Source organism: Haemaphysalis longicornis, unplaced genomic scaffold (genome assembly GCF_048455015.1).
Source record: "Haemaphysalis longicornis isolate Haplotype H1 unplaced genomic scaffold, Haemaphysalis longicornis Haplotype H1 scaffold_1, whole genome shotgun sequence".
In the NCBI taxonomy this organism is placed as follows: Eukaryota; Metazoa; Arthropoda; class Arachnida; order Ixodida; family Ixodidae; genus Haemaphysalis; species Haemaphysalis longicornis.
Window position 1 is genome coordinate 362,044,909 of NW_027526203.1, and position 25,823 is coordinate 362,070,731.

Below are 25,823 nucleotides of genomic sequence, written 5' to 3' on the forward strand. Positions count from 1 at the left end.
CAAACCAACACCTTTCCCCACCCAACTAGAGCCCACATTCTGGCCCCCACCCTGTACTCCTCGCAATGCCGCTTCTGTGAGGCTCCGGGCACGCTTTACCATATTGTGTGGGGCTGCGACAAGAACCCCAATCTAGCGCCCCCTGCCCTTCCCCTCCCTTGAGCACTGGGAGAGAGCACTGTCCAGCTCGGACCCTGACGACCAGCTTTGGCTGGTGAAGAGAGCCCAAGAAGCCGGACGGTCTCAAGGGGTCCTGGAATAAGGACACTTCCCCAAGGCGCATTGCTTCATAGGGACGTTTGTTCCTCCTCCTCCTTATTGGTCATTGCCTATGTGTGCCAGAACAGCAGATGCATACTGTTTTATAAGTAGCACCTATATACATATGTGAGTCTTGCTGCGCATATTATTTTTCCGATTGCTTCACTGTGGTGTCGTGTTCGGTAACAATCGAAAGTGGCATTTTATTCATTTATCTCTGTCACGTGCATTAGTTACTCCTTTGGACGTAAAGTGCACCCTAGTAGAATGCCCGTGCAATGCAACCTAAGGGGGTTTTTGCTCACAGTTACTCCTCATTCGTGTTACTTTTCTCACCTGCTCTTTCCCCCATACTGCCTTCGGACAACATTCATCCTCCTAGCGCAGGATACTCCACACTGACCTTGTCTTCATGCAATCCACGATCATGCTGCCAGATCATACGGGTTATTCGATTATATGTTTAATATTTCGCTTCCCTGGTTGTCCTAAGTACGATTTGCCCCTTTGAGCAAGTTTCTGTAGGCAGCTCACCCATGCAAAAGTTGCTTTTATTTTTATCACTGCATGTTCATTATCTGCCCGTTGTATGTACGCGTTTTTGCGTGCGTGCGTGCGTGTGTGTGAAATGCTCGGCTTCATGCGCATGTCCTGCGTAAGATAAAATAGATGCGTTCTACTGCAATAATGGCGAATAATATTCTGCACCCCACTTTGCCATAAGGTTATAAGGTTAACCATCTCTAAATGAAAAGGTCTAACCTTATAGGCTCATACCACGGTGGCCCATACCAGGCCCACGGTGGCCCATACTTCAGTAACACCAGCTCTTCCATCGACGGGAATCGCTGCAATGGCTAGCTAAAAGTGCACAAAATATAACAGCAGATAGTATGTGAGGGTAGTTCCTTGTGTGAAGAACGGAAACAACAATTTACACTGCTGGGAGAAATGGAAAGTTGAGTGCGAAAGTACAAATGCAGCGCCGAAATTAACGACCATTTAACTTTCCCGCTAAAAGGGTGCGATGCGCGCGCCCTCAGAATGGCCGTGCCAGACGCCGCGGTGCATTTCTTGGTGCATTTTTCGTCTGCTCCAGCACCCCTTTTCGTGTGGACAACTCCGTGAGTGCCGCGAGATCGTTCCACGTTCGCCTTCACAAACGGACGGTTCATCTAACATTGAATTGCAGGTGCTCATGCTGCGCTGGCACTTCGAAGCGACAAGTGCAACCCACTAAATCCAAGAGACCGACGACGTCCTTGAACCTACCACGCTGACAAAGCTAGACAGCAACACGTCGGCGAAACCGTCATGAGGCACTGGAGCGCTTCATCTGCCGGTCGGTTTACAAGGTACTGGAAGAGCGTCTTCAAACGTAATGGGATCAGTCCGGAAGAAGCTGAAGCTTCGCTGAGCTGTTTTCTGTGCAGTGTGCTTGATGAAGGACAAGTGCTGGAGGTAAGCATTCAGTGGCACCTCAGCTGACACTCTGCACAGCACAGTCCTTTTCCTTGCAGGTACGGGCAAACCCTGACCGCGCGAACCGCATTATTCACCGGCATTTGAATCAGCTGAATGACTACTGCCTGAGGAGAGCGCGCAGGTTAATCTGGACGCCTTTGCAGTGTGTGAGACAAGGCTGTGACGCAGTGTCTTTGCCTTTGTAGGTTGCCGGTTCAGTACATCCTAGGAAAATGGGATTTCCGCGGCGTGTCGTTTCAAATGTGTCCGCCAGTGTTCATCCCGAGGCCCGAAACAGAGCAACTTGTGGACATTGTGTTGTCACACATTAGCCAGAGTAGCAGTGGCATTGAACATATCCTAGACATTGGCTGTGGGACAGGTGCCATCTGCCTATCTCTCGCTTCCGGCACCTCCAAGGTAAGTATGTGTTCTTAAAAATCGCATACAGCAGCACTTTATTTCGTCTGGTTTTGTTTTTGTCTGTTTACCGAGTATGTGCCGGCCTATAATAAGCTATTGCATTACATTCCTTACGTCCTTACGTGCATTTACCCCCCACCCTTTCCAAAACGCATACATCAGTACATCAAGCTTTCATCTGATCACACTAGTGCGCGGCTCGAGGGTACTGCTCGACGTATCTAGGGGGCAAGTCAGTTGCGGTAAGGTCATTAGAAAACTTCTAGGGACCGTGGTCTCACAGTACCAAATGAAACATTTGCAGGTATGTGTGCACGTGTATCTGCATGTAATTGCAAGTCTCTTGAGTGTATTGTTTTGGGGATACCAAGCACTACACACAATCCCCTTCTAGGGGCGTGTACCATGTGTTGGGAATATCACCAACATTGTGTAATTCCAGTTTGGCGTACGTACTACGTGTAGACGGCCTATTGCACATGTGCTTGGATCCATCATGTTTTAGAGCAGCCATCTTAAGTGCCCATGCTGCCTTGCCTCTCCAGTTAGGCTCCACACCTAATAAATAGGTTTACTACCTGCCTACAGGTGGCATCTGCATCTGTTGGGACGCAACCGTATTGAAGTATTGCTTGTAAAGCTTAGAACAATGTGGGAACAAGAACGAATGAAACACAAAGGCCTCGCTCTCCACACACTCTTGAAATTCTGTGTATGGTACATTGACAAAACAAGTCAGTTGTTTTGTTGTTCTTTTCCGCTACTGTTCTGACTGTGGGGATACGTGCCTATGTTTACTGGCACATTTACATATTGAACACAAGCCTTAACAAAGAACTTATGCTAGTTGATGGCTAGAAGCAACAAAAATGGTCTTGGCAATAAGCACTTCATTGCCAGAAAACGAAGGCCCCGTTTGTCATTTCGCCACAGGTAGTATTTCAGCATAATAAATCAACTGTACGAAATGCATTTGCTAATGCTGGAAGGAACATGGATTAGCATTTGTACACAGATAGGGTCACACTGTAATTTGTGGGATCCAGATTGCTGCTCCATAGAGTAATAAAAATTTTGTATTGAACATGCTATATCCAGATGGTTAGCTCTTTTCGGCAAAAACAAAACGTGTCTGTTCCCTTCCAAAAATAAACACAAAAACTGATGCCTGCAATTACAAAGGAACGTAAAGCATTTTTTTCTTCGTTCTCCTCCCAAGATTCTGTTTCTTCACTTCACGCAGAAAGGTTCTCCATCACTGCCAAACTATGCACTGCAGGTGACGTGCAAGCACACCAGTTACAGTAATAAATAAGTCTTAATAAATGTAAAACAAAGTTTGTTTCATCTCGACACACGTGTGCATAGTCACAGACTCATAGTACTACCAGGTCGCTATTGAAATGTCGTGTACTTTTGTGTTTACATGCCAACTGATCAAGGCAGTGTGAATGATTATGCAATTAAAACTAGCAATTAAGTATTGTGTTCTGAAAAACCGAAGTTTACAGTAATTAGTTGCATCTGATTTCACCCGAATAGCTCGTATCAGGTTTGAAAATGTTCATGCGGGGGTTATACTCCCAGTATTAGTATCGAGCAAGATTGTGACTGCTGTAATACAATGTTCAACAGCTAAGAGAAAAATTAACACGACATGGTCCTCCAATAACTCTTGCACAAACACCAGCTGACCAAGTATTCCTTGTGAAGGACTAAACGAGTGTAACGGAATGTGCAACGTGTGCATTTTTACCTCTCAAAATGCTAAATATGTTTCTAAGATGCGATTTACAGCAATAGAGTGATGGCACAGCAGAGAACCAGTCTCAGTTTGAATGGCACACGGTGGTCGACCAGCGCGACTGCATGCACGCAGAAGGGCCGAAACCAGTTGTGCTTACCATGTACCGGCGTGACACTGGTACCAGTTCTCCACTGCTATAACTCAATAATACTAATGGACGGTACATGCACATGGTCACACATTTTCAAGCACCCGTGTATTCATTCTGCATGAAAAGTATTTCTTATAATCTTGCTTCTATTAAGCTAGAGTCCCATGTAGATTATAGGCACCACAAAACTGCTCTTGCTGGTTTTGTATGACAAGCACCTTATTCAATGGAGAGCACCAAGCTTAACATTGTGCCTCAAGTGTAAGCATCTTCTCCAGGGTCTTCATTGAGAAAATACCTGCATGAACTTGCACTTGTGTCATGCTTGCTGCGAACATCATTGCTGTTGATGCATTTATAATATTACTGTTGTATATTTGCTCTAGGTTCATTACACTGCAATTGACAGAAACCCAGTGGCTGTCAAACTGGCGCAGGAGAATTCATCACGGCTGGGTTTGTCTGAGAGAGTCTCCGTCTATGAAGCAGAGGTCACACCAAACGGTCTAGAACATTGCATACCTGATTTGAATGACCGTGTGTATGATGTAATTGTCAGCAACCCTCCCTACATTGCTACCTGTGAGTCCAGCACCATGGAACCAGAAGTCCTATTGTGAGTTGGACTTTGTTGGCATACTGCACGCAAATGGCTCAAGCAAACAGTGATCTTTTTTTTGTACTACACTGCAGTGGTGGCATTAACAACGGTCTTGTATGTATCTCTAGTGTCTGGAGAGAAGCACTAAGTGACACACGCTTTTCGCAATCAAAAACTGTTCTGCTGAAGTGGCCCACCACAATGTCACTTATCAAACTAATTTTGTTATGACATAAGTACACTGTCTGTACACATGTAGCGCCATCAACTGGTTATTTTTTAGCACTTTTGTTGAACTCCAGCCTGCTGCTCAGCCTTCACGGCCTAGAGGTACCGTCGCTGGTTTTGATGCCAACAGACTGGGCTTGAGCCCCTGCAATTCTAACAAGTTCTTGCCAAGTTCCATGATTTTTTCACAGTAAAAATGTTTTTAGATTAATTCTATGCATTGCTTTCATAAATAAAGGTAGTGTGGTATCTTTTAGGACGGTTTAGGTGCAGGGTGCAGCCTGTTGCCATATTCATTTCACATTCTGCATTGCTCCAGAACTGCCAAACTCATACCCATTTCATAATGGAATGTCGCCTAACTAGATGGTCACTGCTGTTAACATGAATTTTCACACAGTGGTACGCTTTCTGTAGGCATGAAGACCACACCGCTCTCTTTGCGGGCACCGATGGCCTGGATGTTATCCGTAGCATCCTGCAGCTGTCAAGGAGACTGCTCAGAGTTGGAGGACACTTATTTTTAGAAGTGGGGCTCTCACACCCACCCCTTATTCGACAAATTTTGGCAGCAAAGGACCACAGCCAGGTGTTCCAACTGCTGGCAGTGCACCCAGACTTCACGTCGCGGCCACGGTTTGTTGAAATAAAGCGCTTGACGTAAAAGGATTGCTAGAGTACTTTTCATTTAAATAAGGTGAATGTGTGAACCCACATACAAAAAAAAGCACGAACCAGTTCGATAACATTCCTTTTTACTGCTATCTGTACATTTTTTTTTCAACTGGCTAAAATTAGTGCTTTTAAGCACAGGCTAATCTGTAGTAATACACAGATGCCTCGTCCTAGGCAGTCGCAACGCCAGACAAATTCTGTTGAGGCTTCTCTGGTGGCCCCTCTCGAGGTGACTTGCTGTTTTTCTTGTCGGGTGGATCAAGACCCAGATCGAGAACTTCAATCAGTTGCTTCTTGCCAAATGGGGGTGGTCCTATCAAGTCTTCAATGTCGGCATAGTTGAGCACTTCACGCTTCAGTAACTCTCCAGCCAACTGAGAAAAAAAGAATATTCAGGCAAATAAAAGAGCTCGCACGATCAGCTTAGACTGCCCAAGGGCAACAACTCGCACAAGAATCGAGCGTACTGCTGTTACGAAACATTCTGGCTTTATTCCTTATTGAAAAGAATTGGTAAGAACATGGGAATCTGATAGCGGGTAATAGGTGTATGCATACGCACTCAAAATATAGGTACAGGGTGTTTCAGATAACTTGGACCAGTATGAAAATGAAATGTTAGTTTTCCAGTAACATAGTAAATAATAATCATTCAAGATGCCATTGACTACTTCCTGTAGTAATACACCTGCTACACTCGCATCTTGGTTGCCTTTGAACCGAATGTCATTCGACTCAAAACACGAATGTTATGCTGCTCCAATCGGTTTTTCAACGACATTTGGTTCAAATGTCCTTCAAACTCATTCGAGGCGTATGTCCACTGCAGATGACATTTGAAGCCTCCAAATGACTTTGAGACCCACTTATAACAATACCCACTTCTAACACTTGAACCCACTTATAACAATACCAATTATAACAATATATTTGTTATAACAATGAACAGTCATGGCACCATCAACTTTGCTATACGGTAAAATAAACTGCTCATTACAATGGTCATTTTCCTTGTTATTGATTATAACGATTGAGCCTGATGGTATGAGCCTCTGTAAAATGTAGTATTTGGAGATCTGTGACAGATCATGGGTGCATTCTGCATGACCGGCTTGACTTAAAGCATGAAATAAGTTGCGGCATCCTATATCTTTCCAACGCTCATCTAAAACCAGGTGCCGTTTATGTAGTCAAGCTTAAATACCGACAGCAATGTTTTTATTGGGAGAAATTACCAATGATTGTAAATGTAGCTCTACAGTGAGAAAACAGAACTTGAAGGCAGTAGCACCACTGCAGAGCAGCAAGTAAATGTCAAAGCTTTTAACTGCAATCGGAATTGTAGTGGAGCATGGCATTTGATTGATTGATTGATTGTGGGGTTTAACGCGCCGACGCAACGCAGGCGATGAGGCGCGACGTAGTGGAGGGCTCTGGATTAATTTTGACCACCTGGGGATCTTTATCGTGCGCCGAAATCTCGTACACACGGGCGTTATTGCTTTTCGCCTCCATCAGAAAAGTGGTCGCCGCGGCCAGCATGGCATTTGAGGCCTCTCATTTGAGTCTAATGACATTCGGTTCGAATGTGATTGTAATGCCAGTGTACCAGGAATATCATTCTTTAACTTAATGAAGACACTAGTAAAGATAAAACTAATCCCTCTCTCCAAAAACAAATGTTATATTGCAGATATCAAAACGCTGTCGAAATTACTACTGTACACGGGATTAGTACTGCACAGTACTGGCGTACTGTAAACAATTATTTACTTACCATCTTTAACTTGCTTTCATTTTCCTTCAAGACTTTTTCAGTGTGCTTGTAGGCCCTTGCAACCACCAGTCTTGCTTGCTAAATATAATGTAAGAACATTACGCATTTTAGACATGACACCTTCTCCACATTTTTTTCGGAACACATAAGCCTTAGGGCCGTATTCTGAGTCCATCTACCACTCCCTCCACTCGGCTGAGGGGAGGATTCCGCTATACTTATGCATGGGGAAATCAATTTCAAGGATCTTGTCCACTGGAGGCTCGAGTGGAGGGAGGATTCAGAATACCAGGGTTAGTCACTAAAAAACCATGCAATGTGTCTACCTTCACTGAAAAATTTTGTAAGTCTAGAAAAATTGCTTATACACAATTGCAAGGAAGCTAGCTCGTTGCTAGTGCTGTCATATCACTCCAGAAAAAAAAAAAAAGCTTTACATGTTGCATTTGCATTTCACAGATTAGTCTACTTCGACACTGGTCCTCACAAGTGCGCCGTTCCACTAATGACGTCTGCGTACGACAACGCATATAGAAAAGTAATTGGTGGGGGTCACACGAGGGAATTTGCACGAGGGAATTTGCCAACAAGGAATTTCTGGGACACTGCTACTGCCCAAATTTGGTCACGAACCGTGAACCCATGAACTGTTAATTTGCCCATGAACTGTTCATTTGCTCTGAAGTGGTCCGCAGTTGAGTTGCAAACTGCACAACTGGGACACAAACTGCAATGCTGCTTTAGTCGAGAGATTCAACACCGTAACCGCATGGTGGGCATGATGGATTTCTAGAATGGGGCTGCTTGAACACGATAAACTGCCGAAAATGGACACTGACTATGCTCTTTGGCACCCAATTAGGGTTGCCACCTTTCCCCAAAGAAAAAACCGGCCAAGGGGGGTAGGAAGTGGGGGTGGGGGGTGGGGGGGGTGATACGTGGAAGGTTGAATTTGTGTTAAAAAACAGCCGCCATGTTCTTTTTTTTTTTTTTTTGACATGCAATGCCATTTATTGCAGCATTTTCCTACAGAGAACTCCAGATAACTTTGTACTGAAATTAATTGAAATCTTGGTTATTGCTCTGAAAGTGCTGCACTGCACTGAAAATTAGCCCCACTTGTTGACCGCACCAGCGGCAGTTCGTTGTGTTGTTCCTCCCTTTGGTCCCCTTCCATCTAAGGAATCACGCTCGGCCACGTATTTTCTCGGCTCGCGTGTCTTTGCACAGCTTGTCGACACATATTTATCGTCGTAGTTGCTGTATTGACGCTTACGAAAGGCCAAAAAAAGGAATACCCGCGGCACGATGGCCAAAAAACCGGCAAATGTCGGCTGGTTTTAGGTACAGACGGGAAACCGGCCCGCTGTCTAAAAAACCAGTCGGGCCGGTTTAAAACCGGTCAGGTGGCAACCCTACACCCAATTTAAGTGGGCACATGGGTCTTTGGGACTGAAAAACTGCCCACAAAGGCATTTTTAAGGTGTCACTTTCCTCTTGATTTCGATAGTTTTTCCTCCAAAAATTCCATGCTTGGGACAGTACCAGGTACTTATAAAAGCCATAGAGGACCGGTTTCAACAAAAAGTAACAATTTCTTCGTAATTCCCCATTTCTTCGCCGCGAGTGGTATCGCAGTGATAGGAAATTCTCGAGAGGTACATCCCAGCATGTAGTGCAGCTAGGAAGATATTTTTTTTTGCACTGTGAAGCTGAATGTTTAAACTATCCAATATGGGAAGCAGATTTTTCATTTTGTGTTTCAGTAGTTGTTTAATTAGTATTATTTTTAATTGGTTAGCAGGAGTACTTCAAACCTAGAAGTTAAAATTGATGTAAACTTGTACGTGATTGCAAAACTAAAAAACTGTTTCCCACATTTCATTCTCCACAACTTCTGGTATCTATTCATGCCTTGCTGGTAATGTTTTGTTGAATAGTTTTTTCCCTATTGTTCTCAAAAACGATCAAGGAAGATGTTTACTTAACTCTGAAACTAATTACCTCACATCAAAACTGCTTGGACATTTGAAATCAGCTAAGCCAACTGAACGACCCCACGAAGTTTCATTGAAATAGGTTGGAGAGCAAAAGAAAAGTGTGCTGCCTTCAACTACAGGCCAAGTGGAACCGTCAGCTGCACTTGCTCCCTGTGCAAGCATGTCCTGAAGACAGGAGCATAGGCACGATATGACAGCTTTGTGTCGCAATGTGCAACATGAAATGTGGTGGCAGGCACAAAGGGCAGTAAAGGACAAAACCAATACAAGGCGGTGCCATACAGCCGCAGAGTAAGAACAAAACATCACTTTGTAAGGCGTCAAAAGCATCACAAGCACTTGGCACAGGTAAAGCTAGCGGAATCTGTGTTCATAGTATTGGAAAATATAAAGATTACAGTTTCATGGCTAACACTGTTTTCTCTATTGTTCCTCAAAAAATAACTAATAATTATCTCTAATCATCTTGGAAACTAATTGACTTACTCAAAAAATAATGGCATATTTGAAATCAGTGGAAAAAAACAGCCAGACTGACAAGTTGCACAGTTTACTTAAAAATTAAAGGAAGCTGTTTCAAGAGCAGTGTCCCACTTTGGTTTCCCGGCTTCCATTTCAACTTTCATCCCAATAAATTTGAAAATGAAAAGCCTGATGTATACTTCTGATTGTCCCACTTTTGTAGGGAAAGTGGGGTTGATAAAAGAGCTAGCAAAGATTATTTTAAGAAGATAACGTAGTTCATTCGATAAAATTTTTTCTCCTTACTTGGCATTCCAGGTATTCGCTTTGATTCGAAACTATTCGCTTTGCTTCGAAATTCTTATGAATGAGGTAACTATTTGATTCGTATTCGCTTTGAAGTGAAAAATCACTCTTTGCAGATGCTTACTTCTAATTGATTAACAAGGCATTTTACGGGGCTGTCAGTCATGTCCCAGTTGGTTTGGTGGTACGTACTGTACACTCAAAATAAATTAGCCAAAATGAAATTTCAGTGCACTTGGCCTTTAATTGTAGACAACATTAGTTGCACTTTTCTGTCCACATAATCCTCCTGCAAACTTGGTTTGTGCAGGCACCCTGATGCATTTATACAAATTTTCCTTCGAAATTAATTGTGCATGGAAAAGTAGCCACGCAAAAGCAGTACGTGTATGAAATATAAAGACTTCAGAGCTTGCCCAAATAATGTGCAGACCCAACAAATATAAAGTCATTTTTCAAACTTTATAATTTCTTAAAACCTTCTTGATTCTTTTTTCTTTAAGCTAGTTCACGTCGCACACCTGGCCTGCGGCTGAGTGACATGAGCTAGAATGCGAATTTATTTTAGCGACGAGCTCAAGACTTCAAACAAAAGACAGCTAGCTTTACAACCCCTTTCTAGTTTTGCCAGCCACATACTTTTCTGAACACGTCTGCCTGGCCACGGGAAGAAAAATGAGGAAAAAAAAGTGTTTGTATTACTATTGGATATGACTGTATGAGCCGCACCTCGTCAATAGTGTTGGCCAGACGGCGGCTGTAGGGCTTTCTGCCAACCATGCTTTGGCCCTCCTCCTCGGTGGGAAAAGAGAGTGGCCCCACCACGGGGTCCATGCCGTACTGGCGAATCATGGCGTAGGCCATCTTGCGCACTTTCTTCAGGTCATCCTCGGCACCTGCACACACCGTCAAGGCCTTGCCTGTGACACTGCACACATCCCACACAACATGCTCTCTCTGAAAAGATGCTGCTGCAGCTTGGCGGCCATGAGGCATGCTGTAGTGGACAGCTCCAGATTAATTTTTAATGTGTTCCTGATGTCGTGTATGCCTTTTTTTAATGTCTCCATCATAAGACCAGGCATAACAGAAGAAGGCAACCACAGCAGGCATTTTTTTTCCTCGTTAACGGCTCCGTGCATTCTAGCAAGTGAAGCTGCAGCGCCACTTAAAAGCCAGTAATGCGAGTACGCTAGTAGCATACCAGACATCAATACATGCACAATGCAGTCCTTTCACCTTAGCGAAGCCATAAGCCATACAGCAAAGCCATTAGAAATTACAAAATAATCACGTGCAGCCTGTAGCAGTCTTGCCACGGTACTTATCAGGTCTGCAGCCAACTAATGTGGCTTTGTGCATGTATCCTTAGTTAATGGCTTTTAGTCTACACACTGTGGCTAAGGCGTTCTGAATTGGTGCATGAGGTTGGGAGCTGATGGAGGCAGAATGCAAAAACGCCCATTTACGCGACATTTTGAGGCACACAACAGGCCTCATGCACACAGCAATATCACACTCTCCACACCAAAAACTGCCATCAGAGACTGAATGCCACATGCCCACACAACATGCCACAGTGCATTCGCAGCTACTGGGGTCCCCGCACATGGAAGGGAACCTGCAAGCAGAGCAAATGTTAAGGCAAGCCAGCGGCCCCACCCTCAAGACCACATCATGTCAAAATTAATCTGAATAGCTTGTTAATTCCACCTTAAGGCCAGAGTCTGTAAAACAATTTTTTTAATATTCTTTTATCCACACTTGGCTTTACTTTGGCTTCTTGCATTGGTCGCATGAGGACAGTGGGACTTTACAACAGGACAATAGTAAAAAGCATGAAAACCGATGGTTTCAAGCCAAACGTTTCCTTTTTCACACAGCTTTGGCCAAAGTGAGGCAGCTCCAAAAGCACAGACACATTCCTTAGTGCCTCTAGACAAAAAAAACTGTTGAAACTATTCAGTAGAACTGTTATGTGCCCCTATCATGCTAATCATGGGTGTGCCAGTTGATAACAAAACTAAGAAATCAGCCAATGACTTTCATATTAGCCTGCTGAGCAATTCAAAACGATGCCCCAGAGAAGACTTGTGCCACTCAAGCTTATTTTCCTCTCCACTGGCTTAAACCAAAACATAGGTACATGGGCGCCAGCTACTGCTGCTATTTAGCCCAGTCCACTGCGTTCAATATCAGAGTCAGAGGGGTGAATATGCATGCACTGCCTCACCTGTGCTGACGCGGTTGAAAGTGAGAGACTCGGCCACTCTGCCTCCAAGTGCCATGCACATTTTCTGAAACAGCTGCGAAGGGACAGGGCTCTCAGTTCACTCCTGTCAAATGCATACACCACACATGTGGTGAGGAACTCTCAATACAGATGCCCAGAAAGAATCAGACAAACGTTACAAGTGCCCAGAAACCTAACAAGATTCGTGCCACTTAACTAGAGCTGAACTACCAAGCACACAGCAACAAACTTCAGGCTATTTCAGGAATGGCTTTTGTTTATGTGGCCAGCAAGTGCCTTCTTATGCCAGTACAGTGTACAAGGTCTTCAGGATATACCACGGGCCCAGCCTCCATCATGGGCAGCATTTCCTTGCAAGGCTGACAATTGGTTTACTCACCTGCTCATATGAATAGAGCTTCTGGTCTGTGGGCAAGTACTGGGCAAACCCCAAGGCATTTGATGTTCGTGGCACAATAGACACCTGCAAGAAGGAACAGCAAAAAATGTACTGAAACACCGATGCAAAGAAAGAACTATACGAGATTGGGTAAAGCAGCAAAGACTGTATACTTTGATTTCTGAATATTGTCACCACCCCTGCATATGTGATTGCGTGCATACATGCAGACGACCACATACAGTGCGAAATACTCCAACTGATGAGCTACCTATTCATGTGCTCACCTTCATGAGAGCATCTGTGTGCTCCAACAGCCACCCAACGAGAGCGTGGCCGCATTCGTGAAAAGCAACCACTTCTTTTTCCGTCAAAGACATAACCTGGCTCCTCTTCTCAGTTCCTGGGAAATAATGAAATCAATCCCTGTACCAATTTTTCTTCACACATTTATTCATCTTTTGAAAGAGCTACAGGTCCACCAATTTATGTCCTTCATAGTGTTTCAAAGCCAAAAAAAAAAAAAAAGGCGTGCCAGAAAAAAATATGCGAATCTGAGCTTCACGCCAGTTCCTTAAATATAGTACTAATACCTGGTCAATTTTAACGTGAATAACTCCTTTCTCTGTTTTCTCTCTCTCTCTATTCTCTTCTTTTGTTTTCTTTCCCTGGGCCTTGAGTTGGAATTGCCCTTATGCAGGAATAGCTCTGACAGCAGCGTTCATGGCAGTTAGCGGATGCTGACGGCATGTGAATCTGCTAGATGCATTGCACACAAAGACATGATGACGATCCTTCCAGGCACTCACCTCCAACGACTCTCTCAACAGCATACTCTAGGTTCCCAGACGAGACAACTTTTTCCTTGTTCCGTGCAGCATGAAGCGCCGCTTCATTGCACACGTTGGCAATGTCCGCTCCTGCCCAGAACAATGACGTAGAGAAAATAAATGATGCGTCCACTGTGGCCACACATAATCGCCATGCAGGACGAGGGAAACTCACCACTGAATCCTGGAGTGAGCTGAGCAAGACGGCGGGAGTAGTGCGAGGGCGGGTTGTCCAGGTTGATCACTTTTAAGTGCTGCTCGAATATCTCTTTTCGCTCGGCCAGAGTTGGCAGGTCGATCAAGATGTGGCGGTCGAACCGACCGGGCCTCAGCAGGGCCTACAAGGGATGGCAAAAAGTGCAACTTACACAAATAACAAAGCACAACACAAAATTTTAGGTTCCACTGAGCCAAAATGTGCTGAAAGGCCTCACTGCTTATGTTAATGCAATTATTTTGTTCATATTTTTGCTGTTACATGTGTAAGAGAAGCTTGGTAGCAGTTTTTACGCAAGTCTAATGCATAAAAAGCTAGAAACAAGTCATACCTTGTCTAAGACCTCAGATCGATTGGTCGATGCCAGGAGAATGACATTCTCTTTTGTAGTCATTCCTGAAAGAAAGCAGAGGATTGGTGAAAAAAAAGAAAGAAATTTAACTGAACAAACAGTAAGCACGAGAAACTTGGTGACCAAAAGATAAGGTTAGTCACGAGTGCTATATTAGACAACATAACACATCGCAGGAATTTTCTTTTGTTCTTGGGGCTCTGACACTTCAAAATGCCTTTTTAACCCAGCAGGTTTCTCAATGAACTGAGACTAAAACTGAAATGAACTCAAAAGAGAGTGCGAGAAGAGGGAGAGAAAAGATCACGTGAACGTACATACCACATTGCTTCCTATTGCAAAACTCTTGAAGCCTCACAAAAGGCCATGTAAACAACATTTTACTCCGTGGCTAGAAACTGCTCACTGTGTCTACTTTAGGAACATACAACAAATAGCTGCCTGATACTGTATTACAGAAATGCATTGTCATTCGCATAACAGCTGGCAGCAATATTACACTCTGAAGAACATTTGATGTGCTTTCATCAATGAGAGACACGGCCTACGCCCTCGTCTGGATAATCCTTGAGCCTTGCCGCAACACACTTGCAATAACCTGGCACTCAGCGCCCCTAACGTTGCCCCTGCTTGGGGCAACGTTTGGGGCGCCTCAAGTAAACTTGTCGAAGTCATTTTCAGCTATTTCATGATTACTACTGACTTCATGTTCGTACATGCACAGGCTGCACAAGTTAAACATGCTAGCAATGCGTTTAAGCTAGCTCTGGGAACTTGCCAGTGTTTTGCAATAGCCTAAAACAGCAAATCAATGAAACAGTGCAAGAAAAACGGTAGTTGACACCATCTTTTGCCATTTCTACTAAACAACAAATGTGGCTATTGGTGCTTGTAACTGAAGCACAGAGACATATCAGGCAGCGTGTTCATGCATTTTGTCAACATCGTAAGTAGTTTTGCAAGGATGGCCCAATGGCCTAGTTTCTGCCAAGCCCTTAGTCAAGCCTCCATCGGCTTTCTGTCTGCATCCCAAACACCTTTATGATCCTAATAAAGATTTTCTGATTCTGAACCAGCAGCATGTGTGAAAAACTGGGCTTGCCAGACAGACACAGGCCAGGTGGCAGCCCCATGTTTAGCAGATGCACTGCAAAGCAAAGATGCCCATGGAAACAATAACACCTCATATTTACAGCTGTTGCCGTAAAAGATCACCTGCAGCTCAGCTTTACCAGCTTCAGTTTACACTTTGCACACAACATGGCATAGCTGCCAACCTGTGACTAATTCGTAAAACCCGTGGACCGCAAAGGGGGGGAGGGGGGAGGGGGGGGGGCAGCACACTTTAATGTTTTTTTTTTTAAGTTTAAAAGAATTAACGTTCTGTGACAAGCGTTCTCACGTTTTCAAAACCATAAGGAAAAACCGTCAGTCTGGGCTGGTTGCTCGTGGCTTGCACGTATCCCTGGTGCTTTTTCGAAGCAATGTGGACCTTGATGTATCACTTGCTGCCATGCGGAAGGTTCACATCACAGGCACACGTGGTGCAAAATCCCAACTTCTCACCTTACTTTGACGGCACGAAGCATGGGAATTCTGACGTGTACGATTTCAAAAAGCACTTGGTAGTACTGTTGTGGCTTCAAGTCCGCCATTGCACTGCGAAGCAATTACCGTGGTCGTACCACAGGTCATACCGCATCGGAAGCGGCAGTCATTCAAAGAGCGATGTGAACATGGAAGTCCTAATCGGCCCGCAAACAAAGTGCGATAAACAGGCTTGTCGAGGTGGTAGCGAGTCCTGGATATGGAATATGGATGCGTAGCCCAGAGAGTTTCATACAATAACAACTAGAGAGGAATCTGGCACTGCGATTATCCGCCGCAATCGGTGTGATGGGTAGTTCTGGATTCGAATTGACGCTCGATGGCTTGTGGGAGTTACTAGTGATTGGATCCTGCATTCAGTTTAGTTTTCGCTTTGGACTTGCATGAACACATTTGCCTACGCGGGGTGTTGGAAGAAGCGTTCAAAAATACATTTCTCCTTGAACTGAATGCCGCACGCGAATGACACCGCCCTGATTGGAAATGTTTTAAAACCAGCATTGCGAACCGGATGGGTTATCAATTCACTGCCGGCACAGCGAGCACGAAAACACAAATGACGGCTCTGTGTGCAGCGAAGTTGCGTGCGAATTAGGAGTTGAACGCTGTTCATTCAGCAGAGCAATGTATTTTCGAAACTGACGACGGTTGCGAATTGCTTGGAACAGCCACACCTTTCATGCGAACGCCAGCTCCTACGGTGTAGACCAGCAGTACCGGCATCTGATAGGAGTGTTGCTTGATGAATATCACTAATTTAGGCAAGAATAACTTCTCCAAAAGTAATCGGTTTCTTTTTTTAGGGGCAAAAAGCTTTTCTTGATATTAAAAACTACATGCGTCAAAACTTTTACAAAGAGTTTTTAGAGAAGTTAGCGTGCCACTGTAGTTGGCAGCAAATGGCAAACGTACTCCGCAAACCTCCTCGACACGCGTCTGCTTTCTATTTAAATGCGCCGTTTTATTTCGCACAAAACCTGTTTTGGGTAACTAACTTTCTTGTTCGCCATGTAATCTGTAAACCGCAAACCACGAAGTAAGAGTTTTTTTGACAAAAAAAAAAACCAATTAATTTGCGCAGCCTTAAGCCCGTTTTGATCCTACGCAATCCGGTTCCAGAACTACCCATCGTTCCCATCAAAACGTAAGCACAGTCTCGGAGTTCACGCTGACACTAGCGCCAGGTTCCTCTCTAGTTATTATTGTATGAAACTCTATGGCGTATCCCACCCTGAGAAGATGACAGATCCAAGTTGTAACTTCTGCTGATGATGATAAGAAGAGTACACATTGCCCTCTCGTGGTGGCGCAAGGTACTACAGTGTGATTTTAATACATGGTCCCATTTTTTTCGAAAATCAAAATATTTCCAGTAAAATTTCAGGCACGATTCGTAAAATCGTAAGACAAAGACAGGTCAAAATTCATACATTTTACGAAAAATTTGGAAGAGTTGGCAGGTATGACATGGGAAGAGGCTCTCACCATCCATTTCGACCAGAAGCTGATTCAATGTCTGCTCTTCTTCACCAGTTGATCCTTCGGCACCGCTGAGAAGCAAAACAGGAATGCAGTCATGTCAGTCTCCACCTCTTCTGAGAAACAGCATGGCTCATACCATGCATAGCTATGCGTGCAATTGCCATATGCAAAGTTCACATGCCCCTTACACACATAACAATAGGGAGCATAGTGTAAGGATAGCTGACTAGTGTGGGCCAGCCAGGTTAAGGTGTTAGGCCATCTCAGTAAATTATTAAAGCGAAGCTTCCTATGCCTCACTGATGGCGTCATTCGTCCGAGTGAAACGCACTGCAGGAAAGTGAAGATGACGATGAAATACGTTCTAAACACACTGCAGGAAAGCAACGATGGTGATGAAATGCACGGCAGGGAAGCCAACTTTAAACACAATGCAGGAAAGCAATGATGATGATGATGATGATAAAATACATTCCCTAAGCATGGCTGGACCTTGGCTTTGGACTTTGGTGGTGTGGGGTTGAATGCTGCCTTCGGACTTTGGATGAGTTGAAGTGTACTTTGGATTTTGGACTTCGGAAGAGTGGACGTAGGACTATAGCTTTGACTCAGGTTGCATGGGAGAGAGCTTCGCGTTTTAACCATTTTTTTTTTTCCCCACTTCAGCCACAAAACTTCTGGCGGTGAACTGTCTTGACCAATGCTCTCAATGCAGTGTAAGCACAAAAACAAGGCCAGCTGGCTTCCATAGTGCCGCATCAGCTGTATGCCCAGTGCACGAGCAGTAACAGCTGCAGGAAGATGAGCTACTCACACGTTGCTCCGTTTCCTCCCAATGGCGTCAATTTCATCGATGTAGATGATGCAAGGTGCTCGCTTTCTGGCCTCCTTGAAAAGGTCCCGCACTCGAGCAGCTCCAAGACCTGCACACCAGTGAAGCCCGTCAGCAACTGTCATCAGCACAGAGCTCAATGTGTCTCTTTGTATCTGGAGAGCACGAGGGCGACTCGCAACATTTTCAGAATTTTCAATCAATTTGCCGTTCTCTCCAGAAGATTTTTTTGTTTTGGGGGCGGTGTAAGATTTTCCCTGTACTTCTCAGTGCAAACATGAACGACGAGGTGACAGAAGCCTCTGACAAAATTAGGAACCAATCAGAGAGGGCTTCAGTTAGGAAGAAGAATTCACAAAAAATTCTCCTAGTTGAGAATACCCCCTCTTGGTGCTGATAACTTACTCCCAAGTTACACGTTTAAATTTCCTACCAGTTCGCCGATAAATTTGTCTTAAAGTAATGACTATACAAGATAAAACAATTTATTTTCCCTTTGCTTTTTGTTATATGAAAAGACAGACTTATTAGAGGGAGGCAAAAAGCCTTAGTGATACCCGATGAAGACCAGCCTAAACCTTGGAGGGGAATAAAAAAATGAAGGAGAAGGTGGCGTACAAGTAAGACAAAACTTCAAAAATAGAGCATAACAATAAAACAAGAAACAATGCCCTAGACAATAAATTGCCCAAGAATTCAACTGGGTACTGTTGGGTACTAGATGCAGGGGACTTGTTTACACAGTCAAATCCAATGCAGGTATCTTACATTCTGCAGGTATCTGCAGGTATGCAGGTCAAATCCAATGCAGGTCATGTTGAGAGACACAAACACAAATTAAACTTGACATTCTATCTGCTCAAAACAATTCTAGCTTTCCAAAAATATATTTAATTTTCGAATGCCAAAAACTACAATGGAGTATTTTTTGTTAATTTGTTTTCTTGCCCTGAACAACAAATATTTTTTCTTTTTGTAAAATGAACCAAATATGTAGCAATACCACCATGTAACACATGTAATTATTGAATAAAGAACTGCCGGACATAGGAGTTAAAAACTAAGCTGAGAAAGTATGAGAAAGAGAAGGGCTAAAGGGTACAGTTTCCATACCCCGTATGCTAAAATAATTATTTATATCTCCTTGGTCTGTTAATGGCAAAGGTCATGCCATCTGGCTACTCTATACGTGGATTTCCAAGCAAAAGCTGGATGGATTGGACAACTCACCGTTTTTGCCTCAATACAGCAAATGTCAATATAATGAAGACATTTATGTAATGAAGCAACAAGAGCTACACAACGTGAGGCCCTTGAATCCTATGTGTATTTAGCCTCTATGCAATGAAACAAGTTTTTTGAAATTAAATACACATCATTTGTTAGTTAAACCAATATCCCTAGTTACTTCACTATTCAGTGAAGGTATGCGTAAAGCCGGGAAGCGAAAACGCAATGCACCATTCATTGCTGTATTGCAAATTACCACGATGTCACACTGGTTTATAAGGTCGTTTGTGGCTATTCAAGTCTTCCAAGTTTTGATGTCCACCCATTTCTCAGTTAAAATAGCCATTTTGATGATGATGATGGTTGGATGTTTATGGCGCAAGGCCAACTAGGGCAAAGAGCGCCATCAAATAGGCATTTTGGTTCATTAGAAGACAGTTCATACATGGTAAACGTGAACGCAATGTGCTTTCCAGAATGTCCTTCACAGTCCAAGTCACCAAATCACTGAGGGGGATGGTGCAATGAAAGTGTCCCTTTTGAATGAACTACTTTCCTCATAAAATATGTGCAAGTCTGTCAGGCAAGCTCGAAATATTAGCTACACAATCAGGACTTTAACCTAGTTACTAAGGCAATATTTTTTTCTCTTTCGTGTCCGTTTAACATCTACCATAAATAAGTAAAGAAAGCAAAACAAAGCGTCCGCAACTTTTGCTCCACAGCATTTGCAACTGAAGCACTGCTCCAATGGCCACAACTTGTAGCATCATTATGCCACGGAAAAATGAAAAAGAAATAAACAATTTCTGCCTGGTTTGTTAATATTGAAGAAATTGTTCTCCATCACCAAACAAATTCTGATAAAGTAATCAACAAGCCATTCTCTGTGTTTAAAAAAAACATACAGTAGAATCCCATTAAACTGTACCCGCATAAGCCGTGGTTTCTTTTTATACGTAGTTAACTCTTTCGTTACGGGAAATTGACCGATTTTTCATAGGTCTAAGAAAACATTTTTCCTGTGCTAAACGTATTGGTTAGGCACATATTGCAGTGACATGAAATGCAGATTATTCAATGCCCTTTCCAACGACACCAGTATTAATGTTTTTATAAATAATGATTGCGAAAAAAATTATCACATTCAAAAGTTTTGTCCAGGCGTTGAAAAAATTTTGAAGTTGTGTATAACAAACCACCAGTAGTAGAAAAACTATGCGCAGAACAATTTGTCACACATATAAAAGAAAATGCTAGCATACCTGGTGCCCACGCCTTGTAGTGAAGCCCAACCTCTACAGTCGAACACGGATATATTGAACACGGATACATCGAATTATTTTCTATATCGAACAGTATGAACATCCCCTCAAAGATCCCATGCAAAAGTATAGCGCTGTTGTACGCACGTATTGAACTCCCGATCACCGGCACATTCGATATATCGAGCGCTGCGCCGCTTGAGGACAGTCTGGTGAACTTTATGACGCAGATGAAGAAGCAAGCGAATCTCACAGACTTTTTCATGTTAAGTAAAGTACGGTGGTCGTTGCACTGTGGTTAAAATTTTCCGTGCTGTGAGGAACAAATCGGTAAGCTACCGCTTGTCGCGACTTTGAAAAGCTCGCAGTGGTGTGCGGAGTTTTCAGATAAGCTTCAGATGGGCATATTTTATATTGCGAATTATCGATATATTTAACTGTTTTCGCGATCCCCTTGGAGTTCGGTACTATATCCGTGTTCGACTGTATTTCAAATTTCGCAATTTTGGATGGCTCTCTGGAAGAAATCTGGTGGTTTGACATCATTACAGGCACTAATTAGTCCCCACATGATATAAAACACCTTCTGAATGATTAAGGCCAGCACATTCAAGGCAAGCAAGTGATGCGAAGAAATCCGCTTGGAGTTCAAAACCAAACTCGGTGGTAGATGCTTGTTCACATTCTCATCGTCACTTATCTGTCAGAACATTTATTTGCGGTTTATTATCAGCTTCTGACTCACTAGAATCATGTTTAGCAAGCTTTCACCAAGCAGCTGTGGTGCTATGAAGGAATTTCAGCTATGAGTCTCCTATATTGCAGCGCCACATAACATTTTCGAAAATAAACAATACCAAGCCGGTTGGAGACATTGCCAGAATAGACGGTTCTACTAAGAAGCGATACTAGACCTCCAGAAATACCCTCGTACGGAAACAAAACTGAACAGTGAACAGCTGGCGGTGTTCAAGGCCGATTGGAAGCGCTCTCCTCGTCTGAACCGATATCCCACGACTTGGTGTTACCTTCCGCCTTTCAGCTGAAGCTGTCATCGCAGAAGTAAGGTGTGGGTGAAGTGGAATCACGAGCGCCGTGCATTTTATGAGGACCAGTAGCAGGCAGCAAGAACGAAAATGAAACTGCTGGAAATTGGCCGAAAATGCCAGGTCCACTTGTTAGACAGGCAGGGGACCTTTAGAAATAAGCTTTCGCAGAAAAAAGCTACCCTTTCTCTGAACCAAAGATCACTACTGAATAGCCGGTGTCAATTTCGGGTGCACACACAAACACAAAGAATCCACCCACTATATACATCTGTCAGTTGTATGCAGAACTGTTGTGAAATAAAGTTAACCTTCAAAAAAATTTGCCACCAATATTCCTCTGACTACGACCGTCATTATTCAAGTCAATAAAATGGGGTTGTTCATTAACAGGTTGGAGAATGCTTCTGCACTGCCAAGCTGCTAATTAACAGCCCAGTTTTATTTACTAACATCCTGCATACAATTCACAGCAACGTGGGGACGGGAGAAAAAAAGGGCACTTGCCTCCAATCATTTCAATAAATTCCGATCCAGCCATGGCCAAGAATGGAACACTGGATTCCGTAGCAACCGCTTTGGCCAACATTGTCTTTCCACAGCCAGGTGGCCCTAACAGCAGAACACCCTTGGGTATCTTGGCGCCTAAGGACTGGGAAGAAAAAGGAGGCCACTTAATAGACTTGTGGTGAGGAGTGTACGCACCATCTCATCCTCTACCCCCACACATACGCATGGAGGTGGAACGGAAAAATGATCCCTTCCCTGTGTGATGAGCCTCAATTTCCAAGAAACTTCGCTATTAAGTGCAAAGCAGTTTTTTATGTACAACAAAACTCTGCTTCACCTTTTTGCAATCAACTTCAATGAACACGGATAGTAATGCTAGTGCTGCAACTACATCTGTTATTTGTTACAACTTTTTTTTTTTCCCACAGAGCCCCAGAGGTGGTAATAAAGTAAACAGATACACCTTTAAAAAAAATTAATACTCATGTGGTAATAATGATAATAATAACTAAAAAAAAGCGCACACAGTCTAAGGCCAGCACAGGAACTCTTGGCATCAACAATACATCATGCTTAATGGTCTGAAACATTGTGGTAGTGCTGGAAGATTCTATGGGAGGAAGGTTGCTCATCCAAATTTCCTCCCCACTATGCAATTCAATACAGGCAAACTGGTGCACACAGCACCTCACACAGCACTGTTTAACACAGAAGCAAACAAATTGGGAGTCTAAAACTGGTTTGGTGCTCAAATACTACAGAAATGTCCTGTAATAAAACCTCCACCTCCAACGTGTGTTTGAACAACGTTTGCAATGACGTCATAAGAACAGGTCTATCAGCTACACTTGGTGTGGAGCGGAGACTTGTTTACTGTTAGTCAACCTAGACAGCGCCACTACACCGTGGCAAGCCGTTTTCTGCCTTTGGTTTGTTTGTGACCGTATTTAAACCTGGCTTGTTTTTGTTCATGAAGAAAATAACCATTGCGTGAAACATGGTGCTCACTCGACAAATATGGTCACGTAAGACACCGTCGCTTGCGTCAATCGGCCAGTGTCGTCTGAGACAACCCCAAAAGCCCTGCAGTGCTGTGCATCCAAACGAAGCATAGTGCGTGCAGTACCAACAGCAGTACACATCGGTACTTCTATGTTTACGTGTGCTTTCGGAACTTCCACTGTCTGTCCCACCATTCTTACTGATATAAAAAGAATGCGCCCTAAATTTGAGCGCAAATAGCTCGTTCGGCAAGCTTATAAGCTCTGCCTAATTTGTGTTTGCTTTTTCTGGCCTCCGCCAATCGCAGAGGCAGCTGGTATGACATCATAGGTTCTGTTGTGGGAAATGAGCTAGTGGGTCGCATGGACATTCCCTTTTTTCCTAATTATACAGCTTATTTCAGCGAAGTTTACGTTAAAAGAGGTGTCAGCATGATTCTAACGAGGCAATCTTTTGAATGAACCAAACTTGCATTTTATTTTGTCTTCATGGCCCGTTTAATGAGCGCAAATATCTTAACACACAGGTGTTCTCATTTTTGTCATCTACAAAATGCCTGCCGCAGCTAGGACCGAACCCGCACCCTCGTGTTACACAACACCTTAGCCACCGAGTCACCTTGGCAGAAAAGACGCAAGTACCTCGCCTAACAAATGACATCAGTAAGCTAATTTACCAGCTTAAATCAATAAAAAATAACCAAAAGTTTTCTTTGTTGAAAACCAGCTAATAAACTAATGCGAACAATGCTTGTGGGTAGGCCATTTTTACAGCATACACCAAATGTACTTTCCAACCACGTTCAAAACTTCCAGGTTAATCTCTGCACAAATGATGTACCGGTGTTTGCTTAGGGTCACCAGCTGATTGTGTCCTGAATGGCAGGAGCAGCAAGACACACACAATCATCATCATCATCACCACTGGTCCAATTTGTTTCCACTGCAGAACAAAGGCCTTCCCCACATTCCTCCAGCTGTTCCTGCTTTGCGATGCCCTGGTCGTCCATTCCTTGCATCCAATTGCCCAATTTCACCCACAATGGGTGGGCTGGATGACAAACAATTTTTTTATTCCAATTTAACAGCACACATCATAGCGGTGAGCAAGCTAGGTCACGCTTCCAACTTATCGTTTTTTTTTTTTTTTTTTTGAACACCATGCTCACTTCCTGGCCTTGTTACGCTCACTGGATAAATTATTACATTGAAGCGCCAGTGTTGTGGTTTTTACTTTCGTTTTTCTGCAACTGAAGGTAGATGATAGTACAAAACTAGCTTTAAAATGTTAGGTGGGGCACCAAATTGGATATAGGTAAAGCCGCGAGTGCCGCGATCAGTTATATTCAAACCACACACAAGAAGCACAGGGTAGTGCTGTGTATTATCTCCCTCGCAACTTACTGTGTAACGATCTGGCCTTTTCAGGTAATCAACGAATTCCATTATCTCTTGCTTTGCTTCTTGCAGACCCGCAACGTCTTTGAAGCGTACACCTTTGCCAGATCCAGTCAGTGGGTCGACAATTGTAAATCGGGCTCGGCCCATCTGAGACTGAAACGAAGAAACGAGAAATAAATACCACATCACCACATTTCACAACCACTTGCCGAAAATCTTGCTGTGAAAGATTTGAGACACTAATAAAGACGTGTGTTGTATTACATATGTTTCCATTTTTACTAACGCAAGAAACCTACAGAAATTCGTCTTATTGCGAGAAAGCCCACAATTCACCTGCACTAAATGTAATGCAACAGTGAGCTTAATGTTGTTTAATAAACTAACACACATAATTCAAACTGCCAGAATAGTAGGACAACTACTTCTACACAGGTCCTTCAAAATCTTCACTTCAGGGGTGGCACAGGGTACATGGGTTTGGGAGCAGTCCAGGGAGAATTAAAAAATGCCCTTTGTAGCAGGCTTGGAGCAGCCAAAAAGGCATTTTGGAGCAGGTTTGGAGCAGCCAGAAATGCCGTTTGGAGCAGGTGTAACCCCATTTCACAGCATTATGGTGCCTCCCTAATCTCCCTACAAGACACTCTGCCAGCCCCCTACCATTTACATTTTATCTACCTACTATAGATAACACACAACTTGGACGAGATAATAGAGGTAGCAGAATGATTCTACACCAGGCTGTATGTCAGCAACGTTATGCCAGGGGTACTGCTGAGAGTGCAAGCTTGAGTTGCGATGTGCCACTAAACAGGACGTAAGAAAGGCTCTCAAGGTCATGAAAAGAGGAAAATCTGCAAGTGACGATGACATAGCCGTAAATCTTTTGAAGAAGGGAGGAGATATTGTTCTGGAAAAACTCGCTGTACTGTTTTTGGAATGCTCAAAAGTGCAAAAAGTGCCCATAGCCCGGAAAAACGCTAACATTATTCTGATTCATGAGAAGGGAGATCCCTAGGATCTCACGAATTACAGACCCACCAGCCTACCCTCTGTTGTGTACAAGCTTTTTACCTTAGTTAGCCGCATAGGTGACAGCCTGGATTTCCAACAACCCAGAGAGCAAGCTGAGTTTAGGAAACGGTACTCAACTATGGGTCACATTCATGGTGTCAATCAAGTGATAGAAAAATCTGCAGAATACACAAAACCCCTTTACATGGCATTTGCAGATTAAAAGAAAGCGTTCGATTCCGTACTCACTGCAGCCGTTTTAGAGGCACTAAAAGACCAGGGAACAGATGAAACCTGCATAAGACTT

At 43.6% G+C, this 25,823-nt stretch overlaps 2 protein-coding genes across 4 annotated transcripts in view; one reads left to right on the forward strand and one right to left on the reverse strand.

Annotated features, from left to right (window-relative positions):
• The first annotated feature begins 1,197 nt into the window (after window positions 1–1,197).
• Window positions 1,198–5,544, forward strand: Hemk1 (HemK methyltransferase 1). 3 transcript variants are annotated; one of them, XM_077686185.1, is made up of 6 exons: window positions 1,198–1,385; window positions 1,454–1,722; window positions 1,782–1,867; window positions 1,932–2,145; window positions 4,484–4,662; window positions 5,293–5,544. In XM_077686185.1, the coding sequence occupies exons 2-6, from the start codon at window positions 1,576–1,578 to the stop codon at window positions 5,537–5,539; spliced, it is 873 nt and encodes a 290-aa protein (XP_077542311.1). In that variant the 5' UTR covers window positions 1,198–1,385; window positions 1,454–1,575; the 3' UTR covers window positions 5,540–5,544. The 3 variants fall into 3 exon arrangements, with proteins under 3 accessions (XP_077542311.1, XP_077542308.1, XP_077542310.1); XM_077686182.1 differs by having other exon boundaries at window positions 1,249–1,385; window positions 4,433–4,662; XM_077686184.1 differs by having other exon boundaries at window positions 1,294–1,722; window positions 4,433–4,662.
• A 69-nt stretch (window positions 5,545–5,613) lies between these two features.
• Window positions 5,614–25,823, reverse strand: part of Spg7 (SPG7 matrix AAA peptidase subunit, paraplegin) — a 35,276-nt gene continuing 15,066 nt past the window's right edge. Inside the window, exons 7-19 of the mRNA XM_077686181.1 lie at window positions 24,506–24,655; window positions 22,098–22,242; window positions 18,032–18,140; window positions 17,221–17,285; window positions 14,107–14,171; window positions 13,734–13,896; window positions 13,538–13,648; window positions 13,016–13,131; window positions 12,729–12,812; window positions 12,329–12,401; window positions 10,825–10,991; window positions 7,328–7,405; window positions 5,614–5,924 (exon numbers count right to left, since the gene is read on the reverse strand). Of these exons, the coding sequence (XP_077542307.1) occupies window positions 5,721–5,924; window positions 7,328–7,405; window positions 10,825–10,991; window positions 12,329–12,401; window positions 12,729–12,812; window positions 13,016–13,131; window positions 13,538–13,648; window positions 13,734–13,896; window positions 14,107–14,171; window positions 17,221–17,285; window positions 18,032–18,140; window positions 22,098–22,242; window positions 24,506–24,655 (1,530 nt within the window). The 3' untranslated portion in view covers window positions 5,614–5,720. The remainder of the gene's footprint in view (window positions 5,925–7,327; window positions 7,406–10,824; window positions 10,992–12,328; window positions 12,402–12,728; window positions 12,813–13,015; window positions 13,132–13,537; window positions 13,649–13,733; window positions 13,897–14,106; window positions 14,172–17,220; window positions 17,286–18,031; window positions 18,141–22,097; window positions 22,243–24,505; window positions 24,656–25,823) is intronic.

Excerpts from the sequence above, each read along its gene's own strand:
- Hemk1 (XM_077686182.1), top strand. The coding sequence starts at position 1,576 with ATGAGGCACTGGAGCGCTTCATCTGCCGGTCGGTTTACAAGGTACTGG. Across the intron at positions 1,868-1,931 it reads TGCCTGAGGAGAGCGCGCAG|GTTGCCGGTTCAGTACATCC; the intron begins GTTAATCTGGAC and ends TTGCCTTTGTAG. Across the intron at positions 4,663-5,292 it reads ATGGAACCAGAAGTCCTATT|GCATGAAGACCACACCGCTC; the intron begins GTGAGTTGGACT and ends CGCTTTCTGTAG.